General features: G+C 29.8%; 1 protein-coding gene across 10 annotated transcripts in view; it reads right to left on the bottom strand.

Annotated features, from left to right (window-relative positions):
- Positions 1-2,340: 2,340 nt before the first annotated feature.
- LOC139098788 (zwei Ig domain protein zig-8-like) overlaps positions 2,341-26,477 on the bottom strand; it is a 41,913-nt gene continuing 17,776 nt past the window's right edge. For all 10 annotated transcript variants that reach the window (XM_070651099.1, XM_070651103.1, XM_070651095.1 and 7 more), the window contains 6 exons: positions 20,413-20,744; positions 17,910-17,985; positions 17,804-17,821; positions 15,942-16,084; positions 9,340-9,508; positions 2,341-3,954 (listed from right to left, as the gene is read on the bottom strand). In XM_070651099.1, the coding sequence (XP_070507200.1) occupies positions 3,827-3,954; positions 9,340-9,508; positions 15,942-16,084; positions 17,804-17,821; positions 17,910-17,985; positions 20,413-20,744 (866 nt within the window). In that variant the 3' untranslated portion in view covers positions 2,341-3,826. The remainder of the gene's footprint in view (positions 3,955-9,339; positions 9,509-15,941; positions 16,085-17,803; positions 17,822-17,909; positions 17,986-20,412; positions 20,745-26,477) is intronic.

Here is a 26,477-nt window from a genome sequence, read left to right as displayed (position 1 = left end):
GCGTGAGTGGAGACGGAATGACAACCTGAGCGACACAGTGCAACATAGTGTAGTTTATATAGGACACACACAACAGTTGAACAGACGTACACTTGACGGTAACTTGTTGGCTGCTGCTGCCAACTTCAAAAAGACTATAATACAGACTTCAGACTACATATGTCGTAGTGTAGCATTGTAGCCGTGCCTAGCAACCATCTTGTGCCGCTCGGGCTTAATGATATAGATGAGCTAAAAAATCTAAAAATATCTGAAAATAAAAAATTGCTTAAATGATTAAATGATGAAGAATTTTGTATCGTAATTCATCATTCAGCTCTTCCACGTTCCTTTTTAGGGAGGAAACTTTTCATATTTTCTCCTTTATCCCTTCAATCATAATTTAATATTCTTATATAACGAAAAAAAGTGATTAAGTTCATCTCTTGAATCTCAAATAAAATAAAAATTTTCATTATTTCACTCATTTACTTCCTTATTGACATAATGAGAGGAGGAAGAAAAAAATGTGATTTTCCACGACTTTTTTTTATTCAAGGACATCCTTCAATCTAAATATTAAACATTTTTTGCTGTCTGAATAACATGAATAACACAGCATGAGAGATGGATAGCGAAGTATTTTTTCTCACTGCTGGAATAATATTTGTCATAAGCGATCAAGAAGAAAGCATTTTCGACGACGATGATGATAATAATGATGGTGATGACTTTCCGTTGGATAAGAATGAAAGAATCTTGTTGAATAGCATTGTCAACTTGTTGAAAGTTCAATATTTTGATTAAATATTTGATCTGTTTGCCTTATCATTGAAAGCTTTGAACTCACTTGATCCAAATATGGACAGAAAACTGTTTGACAACAATGGACTGAGTAGCTGTCATGTCCTTAGAAACAATAAAGCCTTTTATATGGAAGATTTAACAGACGAAGTTTTTGTTTTTTGTTGCTGCATGAAAGTTTTAAGTTAGCAGTTGTGCTAATTTTGTGGAAAGAATAAGTAATTGGCATAGTTTCAAGTCACTTTTTAGCCAATTTTAGAGCCAGCTTAAGAGTTTTTTGTGAATTTACATTGTTCTCAGCACAATACCATCTGCAGGATGTTCAAATGTACACTGATTTATCTAATTTTGTTGATGAACACTAAAAATGCGCAATTTTTCTAAACGAGGGGAAGAAACTACTCAAAGTTGATTGATTTTAGTTGCCAACCCTTTTGAAAACTAGTTTGAATTTCAAAAAACCGTTAAAAAATAATAAATAATTTTATGACAAAATTGAGTTAACCTTGCTGGTTAGGCAATGAAAACAGAAGGATTTAAGCATAAACTTTAAAGTCACAACTCACATCTTAATCCAATTGTTTGAAAAAGGCGACAATTCTCTAGAATTTCAATTCATTTAAAATAAATTCATTACAAAGGCTTCATAAACTTCATTTCTATTGTCCAAAAAACTTTACCAAAGCCTTACACAGTCCTATAGCCTTATATAATGAAATTCTACCTTTCACAAAAAAGAAAAGTTTTTCATTCACAAGTTTAAACAGCAATCAAGACTCAAGGTTGCCACAAGAAAAAGTGTGTCAATCACGTAAGGCTTCACATTGACAACCCTAATCAAACAATTGCGAGCAAGAAAATATTTTTCCTTCTGATTCTTGTACTTCATCTTATTTATATTTCTACTGCCGATGATGATGATCCTTCAGTGATGGCGATGAAAAAAAATTTTTATTCCTCTTGTTCCTTATTATATTTTATGCTGAAAAAAATAAGAAATCCTGTAAGAAGAGACACCTGAAATGTCATAACAATAGACATAATTCACTGCTGCTTACATACACGTACATCTCGTTCTTTTTTTTTTCTCGTGTATGTCGCATACTTTTTTGTCATTCATGACTCGCTTTCTAATACATTCTTCCTTGTTCTTTTGTTTAGCATAATTTTATTTATTTCACTTTCATACACAATTTCATTTCTTTTATTTCCAGTTTTTATTTTATTTTATTTTTTTTTCTCATTCTTCTTTGCCTCTCTCGGCAGATAAATGTTAAAAATGGAATGAAGATAAGGAACTTTTTTTTTACTGTCATCATGAGATGTCATGTCGCATTCATGTCAATTCGAATGATGGCGCGATATCAGCATTATTTGTAAATGGAGGCTTGTACATAAGTGATGTCAATCAGATATTTTTCGGATCTTAGATACTACTAGCCCGAGTGACACAAGAATAAGTATTTACAATGGCAATTAAAATGGTTGCTATGTCACACAACATACACAACATTGTCTGTCATATGACAGTCGCGTGACAGTTGCAGTCATATTGTCAAGTGACAGTTGTGTTGCTGTCATATGATCACAAGAACCGAATGACACAAGAAGAACCATGAACAATGACAGTTAAAATGGTTGCTATGTCATACAACATTGTCAAATGACAGTTGTGTTGCTGTCATATGATCATACATGATGTGTCACACTGCATTGACTTGTCTAGTATTGACACTCCAGACTTAACCTCCCCTTAATTGATTAACATCATTTACAAACAATCCCCCATAAAAATAACAGAAAGTAAGTAAAGTTTTGTGGATAAATCGATTGCTGAGGCAAAAATTGAGGGAATACTTAAAGGAACAAATTGAAATAGACTTTAGACATTGTGACAGTATAGACTTCTATTGCTGACAAGTCCATAAATGGTTGATATCAACAAAACGATAGACACACGGTCGTGAAAACAGAAGAGAAGGAAAAAAATTACGTATAAAAAATATTGAAGAGAAAGGCACTGCGAAAAGAAATATGACGAAATGGAGAATATTATCTTTATTTTTATGTCTGTTCTTGTTTTCTTTCTTTAGTCACATAACAACAAGAATAAGAAAGAATGCTGTGAGAGAGAGAGAGGAATGATAAAATAAATATCAAGGAAAACAGAATCATGAAAAGCGTTTTTTTCTCCGTCATATAACACCATATACATTTCGTTTTATTCTCCTTTTATCTCTCATCCCTTGCGATTGATATCTTGATTTCATTGGAATCGATTGATTTGTTGTCAATATTTTATGACTATCTGCATAATATTCAATTTTCACTGATTTATTTCGTCAAAAATGAACGATTTGAATGAAAATTTTTGATTCAGTAAAATAACGGCTTTTTGAAATTCAAATTTTACTGATTGAAGTTCAAAATTTGAACTTCTTGAATTTTTCTTTGAAATTTAAATCTTTACTTTCTGCAATTAAATGACTAAAATTCAAGATATCTCCTTAAAGATAATCAATATCTCATGGCCAGCAAGCTAGCTTGACCAGTTCCTAGTCATTTTATCAACTTGTTTACCTTATTTTGGAAAATTTGCTCATAATAAGCATTTAAAGTTATTTCTAGCATCAATCTAGCATATCAGGTCATTAATAAGTTTAATTACATTAGATAAACAGCTCTCCGTGCCTCAGCATTATCCAAAAAATTTATCGCAAGGATCAACGAATTTTCTTTTGTGTCTGTTTACGGTTTCAGCCATCTGACATCTCATACTACTTTCCCATCTTTCCTCCACCATTTATGTATGTATATTTATATTTTAAGCTATTCTTCTGTCTCATTCTGTTGCTTTTCTTTTATTAACAATTCTTTTTTTGTTCACTTTTATACAATTTTTCATACACAACAATACACATTTAATAATATAAGTTTTCCCTCATCTTCTTATTCTTCTTCTTTTTTTGTGTTGTATGTTCTTTATTCTCTATTTTATTTTATTTTTCGATATCATGAAGTGCCTTTCTTCTTTTGTTTATTATCACCTTCCTGATATCACCTGCGCCAAGATGAGAATCGGATATAATAAGAGTGAATGAATTGTTGCTTTCGGTTGTTTTTGTTTGATGCTTAAACCAGCATGTGATTGCATCGCTTCGGGATGTTCACCTTTAATGAATAAACAAACAGAAACAGAAAAAATGGATAAAAATATGAGAAAAACATGTCTTTGGGTATCATTAATATTAAAAATGTACGTAAATATCCAGGGCGTGCTGATATGAGGATGTAGTGCTATGGGGCATACTTGAGCTAGGGTTGAGGTAGCACAGATATAACAAAAATAATCATTAAATTCCCAAAAAAATATCAATTTTCTTAATTGAAACCAGCTGGCACTCCCTCGATTGTACATCGTGGATTAATAATTGTTTATGTCTATATATAAAACCAAACCTACGTGCATATACATATGATTATTTATATATTTAGATCTCAAGTGTATGTAAGTTAAATTAATTATCGAGAATAATTAAATTAGAAATGTGTCATATGCTTGAAGCAATAGCAGGGAAAGTCAAATGGGAAATTACAAATGAGCATTCATTAGAGCTCCCCGACGATGGCAAAATAAGAGAGAGAAAGAAAAGTTTTATGAGGGTATGAGAGGATCAAGAAAGCCAAAAATATATTTATGAAAACTTCCCACAAACAATATTGTTTTGTCATTTTTATGTGCGAGATTTAACACGATGAGCAACGATAATACAGTAAAAAACATTGTGGACAGGCTTTTGTTTTGTTATACATAAATAGGATTTTCGAGTACAAACTTAATTATGATGTAAACTAATTCATTATATCTGAGAAGAGGCTGTTTCTTACTTATGGGAAATTTACTTCCATTTAGACGTAATTTAATGTTCATGGATTGTTGTACGCTTTCTATATTTTCTGATAGGATGATCGTCCTTGAAGGCATGTTTCAATGCAGAGTTGATGAAAAATAATTGCATTTGACTTTTTTAACGGTCATTATTTAAATTCTCTAGTTTGAATTTTTGTAGTCAACTTCAAGTCGTTTAGTTTTTAATTGTTTACAATTTTATTTTCTTAAAGTTTTTTAGCAATTTTAATTGATATAAGCGATTAAATGTGCATATTGTGGACTATCTAGCATTACTAAACCAGGTAATAACTCAATCATTTGAATTTAACTTATAAATTGTCGAAAAACAAATAAAATTGAAATTTCAAATTTTTATTTCAAAAGTTCCCAAATCTTTGAATTTATCAGCACAATCAAACTTTATCTACGTCAAAATCAAAGAACATCTGACTCCATTAACCCCACTTTCACTTGATAAAGAAGAACAAAATCAAATCAACTAAGTTTATCCATAAAAAGCTAAACGAATGCGAACAAAGAAGGCGCGTATTCTGAATAATTGAGAGTAAAGCAATCTCGAAAGAGTATTTTCATCCCCATTGAATCCATATTTATATTTAAATAAAGCTAAAGCTCAATGAATCGAATAACAACACTGATGCCAAAAAGTTCAATATAATAGAGAAATTATTATTAAATATATGGTTTAGTTGTTGCTCATGTGTATAGATACGAAACGATAAAGTTCAAATTTGATTTATTAGCAATGAACATGAAATGCACAGCAAAGCATAATTGAGGTGTTGTTGGACTTTCAGTATACATAACATTAATTTCATTCCAGAACATTTATATTCAAATTCAATTTACGCATGATTAAATATTTTTGAGAGAGAAAGAGCGATGGCGCTATTCATGTCTGTTTAACTAATAATTGAGGCACTTTGTGGTATGAGAATTTATGGAAATAAATTATTGCATTTATGTTGATATAAATGTTGATAAGGTGAATATGTATAGTAAACACGTACGCAAATATTCTGGACAATTGATCAAATATTCAGACAATTAGAAATTGGGTTATAATGAATTCTTTTTTATGTAGATTACACTAGTTGATATGATGTGCTGAATTTAGATTTTGTCAGAAAATTCAAATATAAACTTTTACAAATTGCGTAGGTATTGCACAGTAATTTCTAAAACATGTTTACCAAAATAATATGCTTGCTGTGGCAATGTTTATGAAACTTTTTCAACAAATTTTTCCATTATTTGAACTTTCAGTTCATATTTTTCATTAATTTCTAAGAATTTTCATCGTACACAGAGCTTTCTAAAACAATTAAATTGTATGATATTGGCACTTACTAATGAAAAGGGAAAATATTAAAATAAATACCTAAGCGGAAACTTTTTGCAACAAATGTTCAGACTTATTACAGAGAATAAAGTATGCTTTGAGTTTTAAAATTCTCGTTAAAAATTTGAAATCAAAGTTATGTAATATTAAGCTAACACAATTCAAATCACAAAAAGACGTTAAATTTCCAATACAAATTAATAAATCAAAATTCAAATCACAAAAATACGTTTAATTTCCAAAACAGTAAATTAAATTTGAAAGTTTCCATTTGGAATCAATTCCAATAAAAAAGCAATTCAGACAAATTGAGAAATCTAATTCAATTTATATAAATCTATCAATAGTCTATTTAAGCACATCCCAAATGAAGAAGGAGAAAATGCTTAAAAGCCAAAAAAAAAACTAATTTTTCAATAAATGCAATCATTTTAATATTTTGCAGGTAGCATATTTTCGAGTAGGCCAAATTGAAAAGTCACAGAATGGGAATAAAAAATCATAAATAAAATGAAACTCTTTCCTGTTTTTAATGCTCTTTGCTTTTTATCATATTTCAATAATCAATAAATTTGCATAAATAAATTAAATGGTCAGTCCTGCTGATGCTTTTGTATTTCATACAATATATAGTCACTGCATTTTGGTGTGTATTTATACTGTCCAGGGTAAATATTTATTTGTGGATAATTTAAAAGGCATTTTTTCCACCTGATCGCATGGAACCTGATAAATATTATACTCTTGTTGTTCTATTTATATAAACATTAAATTTATTCAAAGTTGATTATTTTCCACTTCTTTTTTAGTGTGTTTAATTTCCTTTCTGCCTGCCCCTTTTTCCCTCGTCTACTTCTCTTGCTCATGAAACGGGTATTGTGTATGCAAATGATCATCATATAGCCATTTTACATATCTCATAACATGAGAAAATAGGGGTTATGTCAGATTTATTGATAGAATTTCAACAATTTTAAAATATCTTAAAATAACGGTTTTCAAAAATTTGAATTTTCAAATCTTCAAAAACCGTTAAATTTTTTTTTTTAAAATTCCGACAATTTTGGAAACATTTAAACCTCTAATAATAAATGAGAAGAGTAAACTCACAACAAAACCCAGCATGTACACACATGAACATTTATCCGTGAAGTAAAAATAACATGAAAGTAAAAGAAAATGACGGAAATTCACCATAAATTATATGGAATGGTCATTTGCATTAAAAAGAGAGCAAGAAAGAGGCAGAAAAAAATTTTTCCACAGCACCGTTGGCTCTTTACATTTTTAAGCCACTCATGCTTGTCAACCTTTTTTCTATTTCATGGCTTTCGAGTTTCCTTACTGAATAAATGAATAGTCATTGTGGACTTTAAAGCAAATTTTTATTCATTAGGTAAGGCTATATCTAATTCTGTTAGCCTTTTATGATGAAGTAAGTGAATTTTGTGGCTTTATGCTTGCCTGGATGAAGAGTAAAGGCATAAAATGTGAATGTGAATTTTGAACTTTTCATTTCAAATTTTAAAAAACCGTTAAATTTTTGAATTCAAAATAACCGTTAAGATTTATAATTTAAAAAGCCATATATAAATGCGTTTTAAAGGCTCATCATCCACTATACACTATACCAGTCTATTATTATACAAAGTAAGAATATCAAATATGATGATGACAAGGAGAGGGGTCACTTTAGGGACTTAATTTTCATAATGAAATGTTGAATTTTTGACTGTCGAGAAGGATGAAAAGAAAATAAATTTTAATTAAGCAAGCAGTTCATCAACAACAAAAAAAAGTACTGGCAAATGTTAAAGCTCATTTGCGGTGACAAGAAGGGATTATGTAAGTGAAGAAGGACATGTCAAGTTACATGGTTAATAACTGCAAAATAATATGAAATAATTGACTGCTTTTGTATGATTTTATAATTTATGCTGTATATAGTTTGCTTTTTCGCTACATCATTACTGTGTCCTCCAACTTTTCCGACATTCAACAACATGAAACCTTTTTTTTCATGCTCTGTGTTCAGATGTCAAGCTAACAAAACCAAATAGGGTTAAAAATTCAAAACATGACATTTCATAAATTCTGATTTATGTTCGATAAAGTGAAAGAAATATGAAAAATATTCCTTTAATTATACTGTGTTGGAAACAAAGCACTTGTATGATTATGAATGCAAATAATGCTCTGTGGACATCAAAGTTAGTCAAAATCCTTTGTGGAAAATTTCAAATGAAATTTAATTAGTTTTATATGAATTTTGTATAAGAGCCTTAGAGCTGGTCATTAATAATGATACAGAATGATACAAAGTAATTATCAATTAATCTAGAATATTGTGCAGCATGTTGATTTTGTATTCTATTGAAAAATTCTACAAAAAAGTCGTTAAAATTTGAAATTTGCTTTAAAAATATTTAGGTTCAAATTTTGAACTTCTTGAAAATGTAAACAATACTAAGTTAATTCAGTGAAATTCAATTAAATTGACATCTATACTCGGATTTTCCTGATAACAAGTAAGTCCAAACCTCTTATTTAATAGAAATTTAAGCTGTGAAATCTTGGAATACATTTAATTCAGTAATTGTAACAATTCCCAGTAAATCAAACAATAATCCATTCTGCAATTGTTTATTTTGGATCTTTAATGCCTGCAGGTCAGTTGTGATAGCAATTACTTGATTGATATTGTAAAAGATTGAGTAAACAATCAACATTGTTAACTTCTCAAACATAAAAAATCGATTACTTTAATCGTTATTGTGTTTACAAAAGCAAAGCAATAAATGACAGCTCCAAACTCCTTTTCCTTATTGTTTAAGAACCATAGCAAAATTTTCAGCCTTTAATATCAATTTACCACAATATCCGTTGAAAGCATGGGTTGAAAGTAAAACAAAACAATGTTGAAGGAAAAATCGATTCAATTTTTCCTCTCAATCAATTTTACATCACAGTAATATAGATCGTGTGTCACCAACAAAGGATATCTCTCATTCCTCCTCTTAGTTTTGTTTTAATATGGAAAATTCTCTTTTATAATAATAAAAAGTAGTAGTATCGCATTAAAGCATAATGCTTTGTGAAGGTCCATTGAAACGGAAATATAAAAAAACCACAATAGCACTTAATGAATGTGTCAGAAGGGGCGGTGACGGCATAAAAGTATGTGGGATAGAGAAATATAGAAAAAGAAAACGGAACCAAAATTGCCCTTTCAACATCAGCAATAACAATTTTAATTAAAAAAATAAATCGAGTGTTGAAAAGTGAGCAGTTAGATACGAACCTTTGAGAATATGAACGTGTACTGTTTTAGGATGGGCATTAGATGGAATGCATTTGTACTCTCCAGTGTCTGTCGATCTGGCACGTTGAATAAGCAAGTATGATGTCGTTATGTCACCCTTTTCTGTAATCACTGATACACCGCCACGTGGACTATCATATGAAATTTCCTGTATTAATAGAAAATGAAAGAGAGATGAAAATCAAAACTAGTATAGATGCAGATGCTTGTTAGCAACAAGAGCGAATCTATTGAGAATAAAATAAATATATGCAATAAAATTGAACCACAAAATTAAACGGTCGAAGAAAATTCAAATTGAGTTCAAAATTTGAATTTTTTTAATTAACGGCTGAAATTTATTTGAATTTTTAAAGTTTTTGATCTTAAATAAATTCACAGCCATCTATAGAACCAGCTTCAAGCCTCAAAATTGATCTGCACATCCAGCAAAGTATGCAAGAGGGTCAACCCTGATCAACTGTCAGACAGACAATTTTCAGACAATTCCATCAATACTATCAACAAAAGTTTATCAAAAATGAAACCCTAAAAAAGACAAAAGAGAATTTTGAAGGGAGAAAGTATTTTTTTCATTCGGCTGTGTCATGACGACGATAGCATGGAGTATGCAATCTGAATTTTAAAATATTTGTTTGACTCAAAAGCATGCTGAACATTGTTTAAAGCAGATGTAAATGAAAATTATTTTCATGCTGAATGAATTTCATCTACTTTTATTGACTCCATTTTACGAGTGCTACATGATGCTACTTTCAACGATTTGTTACAATATTTACAATGCTGTTATAACAAATGGATATAGCAACATTTTTATTCTATTTATCTGTGTAAATAACAACTAAATATTGAGATTGTTTTTTATTTAAAATGTTTGCAGACTGAATTAGATTCTCGAAAAAAGTATGAGAATATTAATTGAATTTATTTCGATGCATAGATAAGTTTTGAGGCTATAATCGAGTTTTAATTCAATTTTGTGTATTTTTATCTCAGCAAAGAGAATTGCATGCTAATGACATAGTTTTAAAAATTCAATTTTAACGGCTAGAAAATATTCAAATTCTAACGGTTTTCTAGAATTTGAATCAATTTTTACGATTTTTCTAGAATTTGAATACCCCTTAAATTCACCAAATTCAACTTTAAAACTCACCAAATTCAACAGAACTTCATTTTTAATGAAAAATATTGCGGATGTGCCTCTGCACAAACGTGTCTTAAATCCTTATTTCACAAGAGCACGAATTTGATGAAAACTCGTGACACGTGTAAAACAAAAAGAATCTCCTGACCTTTTTTGAGGATTGTAAATAATTCCGTTTAAGTCTAGCAAATTTACCTTACAGACATCAGATGGTCTACCCAGGAACACTCTCAACCATCAGATGGTATACACTCGTAACTTCCTCAAAATATCCTTGAATAAATATAAAAATTTTCCACTCTTTTGTGCTCACACTTACTATAATGAAATATATTCAATAAACAATTGTTGTTATCAGTTTGAAGAAGTTTTTCTCTACAGCATTGTACAATTTTTAATGTAATTTCCTAAATGTTTTGTCTCGAAAGTTTTTCTCTATACATATCTTCCCATCTCAAACTTTACCATAAACATTTCATTTATATGAATGTAAACTTTTTCCTATGATGTGAGATTTTACTAAATTAAAATTTCAAAACATATCACAAACATATTACAACTCAATTTCAAAATTTTATAGTATAAACACTTGTTATGTAAATGTTTTACTCATTAAATGAATTAAAAACATGTCATAGGAGTGAATGTCATTAGAGTGACATGAAGGTTGTTACAATTTCTAAACAGCTACAAAGTGCATCGAGTTTATTTATTTATATTACATACATTTTTAAAGTGATTTTTAATAGAATATAGCGAAAAACTTTGTTTTTAAGGAGCTCTTCTTGTGATACATGAAGGATGTAGCGTATTGAATATTTTAGAGATTGTTTACAAATTATGTTCATCTGACAATTTAAGCAAAATCAAATTGAATGTCATTTAGACATTACAGAATAACGGTTATTTATTATTTAAATTCTGTTTCTTCATTTTCAAAGGCGTGAAAATGATTTGTTTGCATTTTTAGCTCATTCTTATTTTTCAAATGTTTAATACTGCTACATTGTATTAAAAGATGTCAACAAGTTCCAATAAAGTTGATTTGTAGCAAATAATATTTCGTAAAAGTTAAAAAGAGTAATTGTTATCAAGAATTTTATACGAATTTGTAATTTATATTCACAATGATGTTTATTCTTTGGAGTTCAAATGCAGACTGAGTTTTTGTATGAAAAGGGGCTTAAAACTATGTTCAATAAATATAATTTAAATCTCAAATGGCCGTTATAACAGGTTTTAGTAAAAATGCATAAAACAGATCAAATACTGCTAATTTATGATAAATGCAGGACATTTAGGATATATTAGAGCAATTATAGATTATTCTACAGAAATCAATAACTAATTTCTTTTATTTTTTAAATAAATGACTTAAAATTAATTGAACATTCAAGACATTCATCCAATGTCATCAAACTCAATTTATATTTTGAATCAGTTCATCCTTAAACAAGAAAAAGAGATTAAATTTTTCAAGTAGGTTGAAAATCCCAACAACAATAACAGACAGACAAACTTTATTAAAATTAACAGAAAAACGTGAATTAAAAAAAAAATTACAAAAGTCCTCGTGTTATTGATCGAGGGACTTAAGCGCATTTTCGACCCAGCGATCAGTAATTGATTAATAAGTCACTTTCAGAACTAAAACACAAGATCCAGTAAGATCCAATTCACTTCCAGACCTAAAACACAAGATCCAATAAGATCCAGGTCACTTCCAGACCTAAAAACTAAGATCCAGTAAGATCCAGGTCACTTCCAGACCTAAACACCAAGATCCAGGTCACTTCCAGATCTTAAAAACAAGATCCATATAAAACTTCCACAAATTTAAGGTCTTCATCATTTAACGGATTTTCATAATTCAAACCTCATAACGGTAAAAAAAAATTCAAACATTATTCAGTAAACACTGTGAAAACATCGACAAACATTCAAAACCACTGTAAAACAATGAAAAAACGTGTTGTTTTTGTTGTTGTTGTATATGAAAATGAAAAACTGTTAATTATAGTATTTATGCGTTGATTTGAAACTTCTAAATGACCGATAACCCAATAACTTGATAGAACGAAGCTATTAAAACAAACCAGAGCTCTCTACGATGTCTAGTTTTCGAGATCTCGCTTTCCAGCCGAACGACCGACCGAACGAACGAACGAACAAAGTGCATTATTAAGCTACCTTTTTGAAAACAAGTGTCAAAAATGCGCTAAAAAACTAGTTGTAATTAATATTTCCAGCATCTATTTTTGAAGTCATCTCAATTTGCTTTGACAGAAAAAAAAGTACGATTGAAGCACTTTCAAAACTCATTTAAGTAAAATTTGAGATACTTTGCAGAACTTTTCTTTTGTATTTTACTGCTTAATTGAAGTGAATTCAATTGCAATTTCAATTAAAAAAAATTCTCTTTTTCTTTTTACAATTTTTTTCAAGTGATGAAAGTTTTCAATTTAATTTCTTTTCATTCTGCATCAAAGTGATGCACGATTTTGTGTTTGGCGCATTTTAAAAGGAGAGAAAAATAATTGAAAAAATTTAGTTTTAAAATGCTGAATTTGTGGGGTATTTTACGCTTGGAAATATGAAGAAAAAGGAATGTTTTGAGGTGAAAGGAAAGAATTTCATGAAATAACTTGGAAATAACATATAAGAAATCAGTAATTCCTCAATATTTCTGAGAATGCGACCTTGAAAAAAGCAGGAAATTGTTAAAATAGTCTAAAATGCTTGCTTTGATTGTTTGATTATCTAAAATATTGATTTGAATATTTAACGGTCAATTTGAATTTAAATTTCTACCTTAACATAGACAATTTTCCATCATTTATAGTTTCATCCCCTTTAGAACTATTTAAAGGTAAACATTGTCAATTTCATCAATCTATTATTGAAAATCACACAAGGAACTAACCACATCTATTCCTATATCAATTACACTAAAAGTTCTCCTTATCAAGCATTAAACCAACAAATCGAACGTCACTTTTTCATTTAATTGGCTTTTATTTCAGTTGATTGAATCATTTTACCTGCATTTGACGGAATTCCCAGCTAAGTACTCATATTCATGCAACAGAAACTTCAAACGTATCACATGATACATGCATGAACAATTTAAAAGAAACTTTTTTTTCACCGCCACAGATGGAAGAAAATTTCTTTTTGAAATAAACTTTTTTATTGAGGTAATTCTGGAATTGAGCAAGGTACTTACATATGGGGAAAGAAAAATTAAAGTGATTTTAAGTTTAGTTCCATAAAGACTTAGCATGTGCAGAAAATTAATTGAAATTTTATTTGATTTTACTCTCTTATTAGTTGTAAATATTTTGCGTTCGTGTTTTTAATTAGTTTTTGCTTTGAAAAGACTTAATTAAATTATATTCTTGGGAAATTGTTAAAGAGAATATTCAATAGAATGTTAAAATGGCATGGGGAAATTCAATTAGTATAGGAATTATCGAAGATACCTCATCGATACACTTGAGAAGATTATTTCTGTAAATCTGTATGATTTGGATAAGGTAAGAAGGGATGAGTGAGGAGATACTTTGATTTCTAAAGGAAGTATACCGAAAGGGGTGTCGATTTTAAGATTACAAATGTAGCATACTGTAGGTGTAATTGTGTAAATAATGTAGAGAAACTTGCGTGGCTTCAAAGAATGAATTGAAGCTTTTGATAAGTATTTTAACCGACATCTGGGATTTACTGATTACAGCAAGTCCCAAGAAATATTATCGATATAATTTCTTGAACATTAAATGAAGGATTCCGAGATGTTACCATAACCTGTTGAAGATTTACCATCAATACGGCACCATATAATGACCAACTCGGGAATGTTATCAAAATCCAACGATAGTTTTGTGTTGGTTACCAAAGCGAATATCCATTCTCGAATCATAAGCACTGGAAACGTAGCTCATTTTCCACGACATTTACAACTGTTATTTCCTCCAAATCATCAATTTTGATCAACTTTGGCAAAATCAATCGCAATACCTAGTTATCGCAATGTTTACCTTCAGAGATTATATTGTAGTTCGTCGGTAATAGTGACGGGTGGTGTTTCCAAAGATCAGGGTCGTAATCAATACAAGCTAGTGACTCACACTCACTAAGAGTTCCTGGTCCACAATTTAAACTAGAAAGAAGCTAGGCTTTGTGATCTGAATAGCCGAAGTTCAACATTTTCAACTCCTGAATACTAAAGATCAAATCTTAAAATTGCACTCGACTCCTCTTAGCATCAAAAATCTCTGCACATTTAATATCTACAATCTCAAGATATCAACATGCATATTGATCTGTAAAAATTATTCCTTAATAGCTCTTATCTAAGATATCCATTAGTATGTACTGCATTTTATGTTTCTGATTGCAGTCAATACTTATTTTTGCAATATGTCATAATAATAGATTTGTTACATGCACGATTTCGGAATTTCAAACTATTATGTTGTAGAAGTGCTCAAGGATGATGTACATATGGAGTTGTTTGTAAATGACGTGAGCTTTAACTCAATTGATGATCCTGCGACAGAAAAGATTTAAATCCTAAATCGGCGAGAACTCAAAGTCAACTTCGATCATTTTCAATCGACTTGGATTAAGTCAAGTTCATGTCTAATTCGAACTCTGCAAAGAACCCTCCATAGCTACACTCTTGATGCTCTCAAATTTCCCCTTGAGTACGTCATAAGCATATAACCTTTATGCATTCAATAATACTAATGATTCTTTGAGTGCAACTCTTGTTTTGTGCACGAACTTTCATTTTACTCAAGAGCATCATACATGCTTTTTATAGAAATTATTCCTTGTATCATACTTTGAGTATACAAAGTTATATGCATAGATATGTTATGAGAAAAAGCGGAAATAAGAATAACATGTGCAGTACAAGTTGTTGCTAAGCAGTATCTTGAGCATTTTACAGACATGTCTATAAACAACCAATAATTTGCTTCCTGTTTCAAAAGCCATGAAAACAATTTGATTCTCATTTACCGATTTGTTGTGGCTTTTCCTTTTTTTCTTCAGCATCCAAAACTACCCAAAAAGACCAAAAAGTGGAGAAAATAAAAGTTTTCTAATAAATTTATGATTTTTTTATCGGTTCTGTTGTTGTTATTGTTATACTTTTTAAAAATAATAATGTACACATTCAGCACCATAAAAGGTATACTTTCACCCACACTTTCGACCACATAAAAAACATAAAAAATTGTTGGGTAAACCACTTATAAGTTTCCTTGATATGTATAGCCCAAAAACATGTATTTTTGGGGTGTTGATGTATGTACAATATATTGCATATATTTATATTATTACAATATCTTACTTCCAACCAACATTTATGTAAAGTTAAAGTAAAAATTTATGTTTTTTGATCTTTCCGTCTGTATAACCAACTTACCGCACCATTATGGGTCCAATGTATGGATGATGGCTCAGGTAAATTTCGTACAATACACGTGAGGTTGATTGTTGAGCCCATATTTATAAAAATTTCACCTGTTAGGTCGCCCTCTCGTACTCCCAAGATTTGTGTTATGGGCTCTGTGTCGTACACGTATCGTATGAAAAAAAGAAAATAAGGAAGAGGATAAATAAATAACAAAATATGCTCCAATAAAAAAGGTTCAAAGATGTAGAAACGAGGAAAAATATTTCTTTGTTATCGTCGTTATTTATTTAATCAAAATGTATATACATTTGAATGTCAATAGATCTTTCGGAAGCAATAGAAATGAAGCTGTATCATGTATCATAATATACAAATATTTTCATAAAGAAATACCGATGGTTATTATTTAAATGAAATCATATTGTTGACTGATATTCAATTGTTAGCCTACTGAGACAGTTAAAGAACAAAATTAAGTACATTAAGCACAACAGATTGGAATTTTGAATTTTAACGTTTTTGTAAATTTTGAAATTTGCGGTTTTGCAAAGTTCAAAAATTTGAAATACAATGGTTTTGTAAAGTTCAAATTTCAACGGTTTTGTACATTTTGAACTTTAACGGCTTTTAAATTTTGAACTTCAACCATTTTTAAATTTTGAACTTTAACGGTTTTAAAATTTTGAATTTCTAAATTTTGTAAATTTGTAAGACAACAAATCCCAACAATAAAAGAGCACAGAAAGTCTTATATGCCACCAGATTGTTCCCTAAATTGAATTTCAACACATTTTGTTTTCTGTATGAACATTTATTGAACAAGAAGCTTTCGAAGCTAATGAAAATGTAAATAAACTTTACAAGAAAATTAAGAAGACTTACAGGCTGTGAATAAAGCTAATGCAAAGTTGAGTTTTTGTTATTTAAAAGAGCTTTTCATGTTATTTATAGACAGAATCTTAAGATAAAAAAATATGAGGTTGTAAGTCATAAAAATTTCGTCGTAAACGCCAAGTTCATTATCAGTGGAATACAGCAAGTGCACGTGCGACAAGGAAAATTTTTACCTTTCTGTCTCCACATAATTCTAAGCTTTTTTTTAATGGATTTAACAAAGATGCATGCTCTTTTGTTCGATAAACAGCAACAATGAATAAATTTAAAGCTTTCAATGTCATTCTTTCTTGTTCCTTAATGCGGCTTAATAATGTCATTAATTTATTCTGAATTCTTATCGAGTTTTTAATGAGGCGACTGTGCGACTACAATGGAATATAATATGCTACCTTCTTCTTAGTACCGTTTATTTATTTTTGAATATTTATAAGCATTAAAAGCTTCAATGATTTCAAAATTGTTAAAGTTCAATTTTTGAACTTTGAAAAAAAAAGGCTTACTTTGATTTGAAATTTAACGAATTCTTGTCACTCAAAAGTTTAACGGTTTCTTGAATTTTGAAAATAAACGAATTCTTCGTTAAAAATATTAATCAAATATTTAACGGATTTTAAAAATTCAAAAAGCACATTCCATAATCCTTTGCAGTTCATAACCTCAAAATCAAATCGATTGAAAAAATCTCATTTAAAGCATACTCAATGCACCATAAAGGAAATTACTTTGAACTCGTTGTGTGCATTTATTTGATCTCAACGTATTTAAATGAAAATACATGTTTGTTTATGCTATACAACAAGCTGTTGTGAGCACATAAAAGTAGATTGAAAAAAGAAAAAAAAATGGAATTTCAATTAAAATTCTGTAAATATGTTCGCTTTCCTATTGCTTCTTATTGCTCTATTGAGCTCGAATTATATCGATAAAAAAATATATATAAAGAAATGCTTGAATTTATTGCAGTCTATACTCACCTACGACGGAAAGCAAAACTAGAAAATGCGAGGAAATGGAAATAAAAAAGAATTGTTTGATTAGTGAGAAAATGTACATTAAAATTGTGTTATTGCAAATAAATACCTGGATAGCCTCGTGGAGGTGTAGATGATATTTGGCATTCGAAATATCCTGTATCTTTAAGCTGTGCATTTTTAAGCTGTTGTGTACATAACCGACACGTGAGAATGAGAGAGTAAAATGGAACGATTAAAAACTTTCATATTTGTTTTAAAACTGCTTATTGTAAGGACGGGGAGGATATTTTGTTTACATAAAACAGCTTTTACAAACAATGAAGGAGGAACAGAATGAAGAGAGTGATAAAAATTGACAGAGCACAAAAAAAATGTGTTTATAGTCCTTGTGGAATTGATCCAGGGACTTAAGCGCATTGTTGCTCTGCAATTGGTATTTGATTGGCAAATAACTATGCAATTCAAACTCCCAACGTCTTTGAAAATTTCAAATTCACAATTGCAAAAAAAAAATTTTGAAAATGAACTAAATTTTCACGAAAAATAACGGTCAAAATGTATTTGAAAAATAACGGTCAAAAAGGAATTCAAACCTTTGACGAGGGGAAATTATTGAGAGATTTTGTAAAATTCGTAGAAAATTCAATAATTAAAGCACGTAGCGATTGTTTTGAGCTATCAGACCAAGCGATAAGCCAGTAACTCGATAGCACTGAGCTAATGCTTCAAATCCGAGCTCTCAACGTTGTCTGGTTGCTGAAATCTCACGCTTCATCCAGCCACCATGCCAGCTTGTTAAACAAATTGTATTATTAAGCACCATTTTTTCAAAAATCCACTAAAAACTAAACGATGAGAAATAAAAAACTTTTACCCTTAATGCCATAAAATTTCACGGTAAAAATAACCATAGAGCTGCAAAGTTTTCCATTTTTTTCCATGTGCAGCAAACGGGAAAGGAAAAAGTTTTTGTACTGTGAAATATTTCGAGGATTACTTTTTTATGGAATTGGTTTCGCTATTTTGGATTCAATGAATACCCATGAATGAAAATGTTTATGTATAATATATAAAGGAGGGAAATAGACGATGCCAATTTTATAGAAATCCTTCAAACAAGACTAAATGTCGGAAGTATTTACTCAAAAAAATCAAAAAAGAAAGGAATTTCCTCTATCATGCACTTAGGTATATTTTTTCGAACATTTTAATTTAAATTGCCTTCGTTGTCGGTGCTCTCTCTTTTGATGATCATGCACTTTTTTTGGCTTTTTGAGGGTAAATTTTCATTCTCAATGAAATTAACATTTATATTAAAAAGTGTTTGTATATACTTAATGATTTTAGACATTGCATTCATGAAAATAGGTCAATTTGTTGAACAAACAGCTTAAACATTTTCTTTAGGAATAAGTTTTTTGTTTGAAGTACCGAGCTAAGCAGGATGCACAAAAGCTACAACATGGATACTATTTTAAATTTCAATTATCCCTAAAGTATTTATGAATCTTTGTACTGTTGTGTAGGACACCATATCACAGTCACAGTCACAGTCACAAAAACCATGCTACAGTCACAGGCACCATGCCATTGTCACGAACATCATGCCACAGTCACAGACACGATGTCACTGTTACAGGTATCATGTTACAGTCACAGACACCATGCCACAGTCACAAAAAGCATATCACAGTCACGCTGACCCAGTGCAGGATTACGGATCGATTAACCGACTTGTGCTATTGGGGTACATATATAAGGGGTTGTCTTGCACGGATCACAAGTCAAACACATCTCAAACTCCATCATTGTCAGTTGAATCACAGTTTTACTCAAGTTTTGCCATTAAAATGCCATAAAATATTAATAACTTTACGGATTCTCCCAAATAAACTATAAATTTTGGATTATTCTTAAGAAACCCCTAGCAGATACATATATAAATGGCCTGGCCAAAAGGGTTATGATGCTTTAATCTTTGTTTCTGAATAATTCCTTTTGTTATCAATCCGATTGCAAACAGAGCATCAACAAACATTTATAAAATAGAATTTTGATTCAAAAGCTCATTAAAAATTTATAGATTTATTGTTGTTGCTATCATTTTCAGGTCAAGCCTTGCTTAAGTCTATATATGAGTAGATCCGCAAGATGACGCAAGTCTATAAAAATTTTGATTGTTATGGCCCACAAAAATATTATTCAATCCACATGTATGTAGCAGATAATCAGGTGCTAGTTCATTTTATGAATTTCTGGATATAGCTATCGATATCCGCTTACCTTTCCTTATTTTTTTATATTCTCCGTACCTTTTCATTCATATATATCAGAATGAATATTTCAAAACGAGACACTTGCAAATAAATTGTAATCAATCTTATGGCTGAAAGTAGTTTACACTCTCTAGACTCTGTCCCTTTTTAAGAAAAATATTTATGACTTTCTTTTTCTGTTCCTTTTCCTTCATTCGTCGTCCATAACAGTTAAAATGTTTTCTTACTCTTACTTCTAATAAATTCTAACAAAATGGTTTAACAGCATAAAAAAAGGGTGACATGGTCTATGAACCCAAAGCTCAATGCTGTGAAAGATGATATTTTCCTTACCTTTAATGTCCATTCCTCCGTATCAGCATCATGCATACTTTGGAAGCGTGGATCTGATGTGTACATTGTCGTACCAACTGTTAACAAATTTATATCCAAATGGCGCACCCATGATACTGTTTTATTTCCTATATTATGTACACGACATTTAAGATATGCTGTATCACCAACCATGACTGTTTCGTTACGAAAATAATCATAGTCAAAATACGGTCCGGTTGGTGGATGATCACGATCAAATTTCTCACGATGTATATCGATATGGTTATTTTCACCTTCCGGATCTAGTTCTGCCCAATCGTAACTAAATGGTGATGTTGATGATGGAATTACTGCAAAGTAAAAAAAAAGAAGAATTAAAATCAAGTGTTTCAATTTACTCTCGCATTCTAAATAAACAGCTTATGTCATTGCCTCGACTGCTGTCGTGGCTTGTCACTCGCCTATGAGATTAGATGGAAATTGAAGCTTAAACACAAAATAATGAAGTGAGATGTGAATAAGAGAGGAGAATAAACAAAAAAACACTAGATAAGAGTAAGGACAAACAAGTAAGAGAGACTTTAAGCTTCAAAAAGCAATAAAATTGCATTATTTTTAGTTATTTATGAAATTACTCTGAATTTGACAAAGTAATCTTTGAAATTTGTCTAAACAAAACTCTTTAAAGTTCAATGTGCTTTTTCAAGATAAAGTTTTAATTGTTTGTGTGACAATTATTAAGCTTCACAAAGTTTTACTGTTTGGTAGATTAACCTGATGCTTATAATACTCTCAATTTTACATTTTAATTTTAAAATTCCAATGAACTTTTCTTTTTTTCTGAATTTGTAAACAAACAAATGGTAAAATTTTAAAACTTAAATGTTCGTTATTTCAATGAACTCAAATTGTCAACAAAAACTTAGTAAACTTGTACAAATTAAGCATTTTCACAGCTTAAAATACATTAAACTGATAAAATTATCATCAAGATTTCAAAGTCAGAGTGTAAATGAAAGCTGTTCACTCCTTAAATCCCGCTAACAATAAAGCTTTAGGGTAAATGGAGAGAAAGTAAACATTTTCGTCTATTGTCCCATGACACAATTTAGAAACGTAATAATGAAGAAAGAATAAATAAGAATAGAAAGTTTCTCTTTGGAGATCGAACGTTGTATGCGCAAAATGGATGAAAGAAATCTTTGTGAAAATTGAATGAATGGATGGAAGAATTATTGAATTTCAATAAATAAACCGAATGGAGCATAAGTATGTACGCAAACAAACATACATACGCATTTTCTTAAACAAACTTTTTAAAAGAAGCGAACGAGACGATGAAATTTATGAACAATAAGGATGTAAAGAAGGAAAGAAACTTTGAAAAGATTTTTTTGAAAACAAAGAATAACTTTCAAGTACGCGAATAAATAAAATCAAGAAACAAATCGTTGTTATCGTGCTTACTGATTGATTGAAATTTGATATAATTCACTTCTGATGTATATAACATCGTCGTTTACTGTAACTAGGCACATATGTGTTTCAAGCTGTGGCTTTGAAATTTGTTTATTTTGTAAATTTAAATGTAAATTTTGTGATATGTGTGGTTGCTAACATTGCTTTTCAATTTAAATTGCTTTCGATTTTGGTTATTTTAGTAATTCTTTGAATTTGTTAATGAGTGTGATGGAAATACTGATACATGAACGCTTTTAAATGATTGCATATTGATTGCATAGAAATCGCTAATGATTGACGTAATATTTTGATAAATAACTGTCAGAAAATATTTAGAAAAATAACGGTTAGGAAGAATTTAAAAATTAAGGTTCAAAAATTGATCTTCAAAGTTTTCTAAAATTGATCAATAACGGACAAATATTTAAAATTTTAGCAAATAAGTTCAAAAATTGATCAATAACGGACAAATATACAAAATTTTAGCAAAAAAGTTCAAAATTTGAGCAAAAACGGTCAAAAATTTTAAAATTTGAGCAATAATGATCAAAATTTGAGCAACTGTAGTTAAAATTTTCAAAATTTGAACAATAACGGTCAAAATTTTCAAATATTGAACAGTAAATCGAAGCAGAAGTAAACATTCGCATAAGATCAACTTTTACTTGAATATTGAATCCAAAATTACCATTTCAATGACGGATAACTTTCAATACATTCAACCCTAATAAAGCACACAATATCCATTTCCATAAAAAGAATATAATCTTCAATAATAATCTCAAACTCAAAAGCACTGTACACCCATCAACCTTATTATCTGATTATTATATAAATATTTCACAAATAATAATTCAATTACATCCAACATCAATCAATATCATCTTCAAACATATAACAATAGAAAGCTTTCATTTCCATAAAAAGTGCAAATTCTCGAAAAATTTCGAGAGCTATTTTGAGAATGAATACTTAACGTTGCCTAAGCTTGTATAAGCTCGTCAATGCGATATCGAAAGAAGAGGGAAAATAAAAAGTTTTTTGACTATGCTTTCACATCTTAAAGGAAAGAAAATCACGAAAAGAATTGGTGGAACTTTGATTGAGTGACGTAAATCGACTTTGTTTTCAAGTCTGATCTGAGAAAATTTTCAATTTTTTTTCTTTGTGTGCTGCGAAAATTAATGAGGGTGATTTTTGGTGAATAGGGTGTGAATTTAATCTCTGGATTTAATCTGAATCCATGTTAATTTTATTCACAAACTATACAAAGTCGGAGCTTTTTTTATTCCCGTCCGCAAATTAGAAAAAATGGACAATTGTGGATTTTCACACAATGTGAAGATAAATTGGCTAAGGAATCATTCATAATTATGGTGACATTTCATAATATTCATCAATTTGATGGGGCAGCTTAATCAAAATAAAAGCTCAAAAGCTCTGAGGTATGAAAAAAGATTTTATTATTAAATCCTAGGCAGCTTAGTCTATTTTTGAATAAACATCACATAAAAATGGAAAAAAGATGTTTTTGATTATAGTCATAGCGATGAATTGCGACCTGCTGAAGGTGTCATGGTAATTATGGATGCTATAATTGATTACACACAGCGTCAAAGGTTTCAAAAGATTTCAATTCCCAGGGTATATTTTAAACTTTGATATTCAAATTCGTATCCGAGTGGAAATTATCTCTAGCTTTTCGTTTCATTGGCACTGGTGATAACAAGCTTTTCTGGCATTAATCAATCATAAATTCTGACACAATGAGCTAATAAATTACACTATAAATTATTTTTCTGGAAGTAAGTTTTATTGTCTTGATAAAGACAATTTGATATCATGATTTACGTGCTTTTGTTATTTAATGAACATTCACTGTCCTGAATCAGAAGGTGAAGAGTTTCTAACCAAAATTTTAAATTTTTTAAAACCGCTAAAATTTGAATTTTCAAAAACCGTTAATGTGAATTTTGAAAAATCATTCTGTTTTGAACTCTAAAATTCAAATTCAAAAAAGTCGTTATAATGTAAATATTAAAAATAAAGAATTTTGGCAAATTTGCCTTATCTTAATCAATCAGACATAAAACCCACATTTCTGATCAATATTCAATATTCCAATTTAATGGCAAGCCTATCAGCAAACAAATCTCAATCAATAAAACCAAATAAAAATTGCATCATCGTAATGTTTACATTATTATTACATTTTATTGTGCTTCCGATTATATCTATTTTTATTGTTGTTGTTGCTTGGGCATCATTGTCATCATCATCATCAACATCATCCTTTAAGCGAAATAAATCGGCTGAAAACGAGAGCACAATTTCATTTTTTTTGACATAAATCACATAATGGTACTGATGTCACAGCTTGGCAACTGAAATTTAATGACCAATTTATTGCATGTTTGCTATTCCCAATTCGATTTGATTGAAAAATTGATAATAATTGAGTATTTATTAATTTTATCTCAAAAATGCCATCATTCACATGAAATAATTTTTTTTATATGAACAACATTTTGTGATTTATTATAATTTAATTGGATATTTGCCTCGAACCACAAAATAATTGGACAGATTGGTGTAAGAGCATTAAATATTGTGCATATTTTCAGTGTGAAATTTTTAATAAACTTAATTTTGCGAATGAATACTTTTTCTGTATAATTAATTGGAATGCAAATGCATTTACGGAGGAGGAAACATTATGCGACTCCAGTTTGTCAATTTAAATAAATCAACGATTTTTGTGTTGTGTTATAAATTTTTATTAAAATGTTGGCTGAAGTGGGAATATTGAAAATTTAAGATTTATGATTATTATTATGGAATATTCAACAGCATTGAGCTTTATTTATCACATTCTAGTCTATATTGAATTTATTTGGTTTAATTCAGTTGAATTATGACTCTGTTTTATGTGAATCAGCGCCATTCAGCTCGTATAAGCGTTATTATCTTCAATTAAGCTCTTTTTTTAGTTCAATTCAGCTCAATATAGTACTATGAATCTAAATTTAACACTATTCAGCTCAGTATAGCATTAATCAGCTTATTTCAGCACTTTTCATAATTAATCTAATCAATTCAGCATTATTCAGCTCAATTTAGTATTATTCAGCTTAATTCAGCTCATCTCAGAATTGACCAGATCAATTCAGCACTATTCAGCTCAATTCTATAAAGCAAATTTATGTTTCAAAACCAATTTTCTAAATAATTCCCTTAATAATTCATATTTCCATTACCCAAAAGCTTTTCTACAATCAAATCTTCAATTCCAAACATTCTGGAAGCATTCCATATAAAAGTTTTTATTTTGGCACAACAAACGGAAGAAATTTTATAAAATCAATTGACTGCTCGACATTTTCAAATAGCTTCTAATTTCTCTTTTCTCTTTCACATTTTGATTTGGGTCATAAATGGTAAAATGGCTTTGTCGTTGCCCTTTTTTTATTTTCCAAATAGTCATTTAAATTTTATTCTTTTCCATTTCTTTGTGTCAAAAAAACTGGAATGTATGTAAATAAAAAAGTTTGTCTTGATATGGGAGAATTATTTGAATTTTTGTTCAAATTCTTATGAAATTCCAATTGAATTTAATGATATTTTCAGCAATAAATGACAAGTGCCTCTTCATAAATTCTGGGAATTGCTTGTTCTGTTACAAGTCTTATTTACATGAATTTATATGAATAGACTTCTGGGGAATATCGGACTAGAAGTTGACGCTAATTTTAAAAGAGTTTTAAATTGAGTTTAAGATTCAAATTTTAAATTGTCAACTTGATGATGCTGAATTCAGCACAATTCAGCTAATTCAATTTAATGATGCTGATTTCAGCATAATTCAACTTAATGAAGCTGAATTCATTAAGATTCAAGTAAATACACTGAATTCATTAATTGAAGCTACAGCTGAATTCAGTCAAATTCAACTTATAAAAGCTAAATTCAGCACAATTCAGCATTATATAATGAAATTCAATTCAATTCAGCGTGATTCAGTGCTTTTTGCGTTGATTCAGCACATTTATTACTATTTAGCATAATTCAGCACTTTTCTGCTGAATTCATAATTTTCCAGCCCAATTCAGCATAAGTTTTCCACAATTCAGCAGCCTTGCAAATCCAATCTTAAAGTCAATTCCTATTCATCCTTAAAAAAACATTCAAATGCTTTTACATCCTTATTCAACCCAGATCTTTAATTATAACTGCCAATTCTGACAATAACCTTACTCATACTGCCCACCAAGGAAGGAATCGCTTCCTTTTATCATATGTCAAGCCATGCCCACTTGAAATTACATTTTCAAATGATTTATATTTTGGATGTCAACAATTGTCCAATCGATCGGGAAAATAAATTATTCACAATATGAAAAACAATACAGCATAGAAGATTGACTTTTCACCGTTGATTGATGAATAAATTTGATTTGGTCTGCAAGGAATAAAAGCAGCAAGAACAAAAAATAATTCAATTCAGATACGAGATACACAAGGTATTTAATGGAACTCAATTACTGTTGTTTTTATTCCAAAAAATGGATGTAGGCACAGCAATTATTTTCGCAAGATGACATGAAATTAAAGCCCATAAATTT

This window comes from Chironomus tepperi, unplaced genomic scaffold (genome assembly GCF_022539635.2).
Source record: "Chironomus tepperi strain 1889 unplaced genomic scaffold, CSIRO-AGI_Ctep_v1 contig_453, whole genome shotgun sequence".
Taxonomy (NCBI): domain Eukaryota; kingdom Metazoa; phylum Arthropoda; class Insecta; order Diptera; family Chironomidae; genus Chironomus; species Chironomus tepperi.
This window is presented reverse-complemented; position numbering and strand designations above follow the sequence as displayed.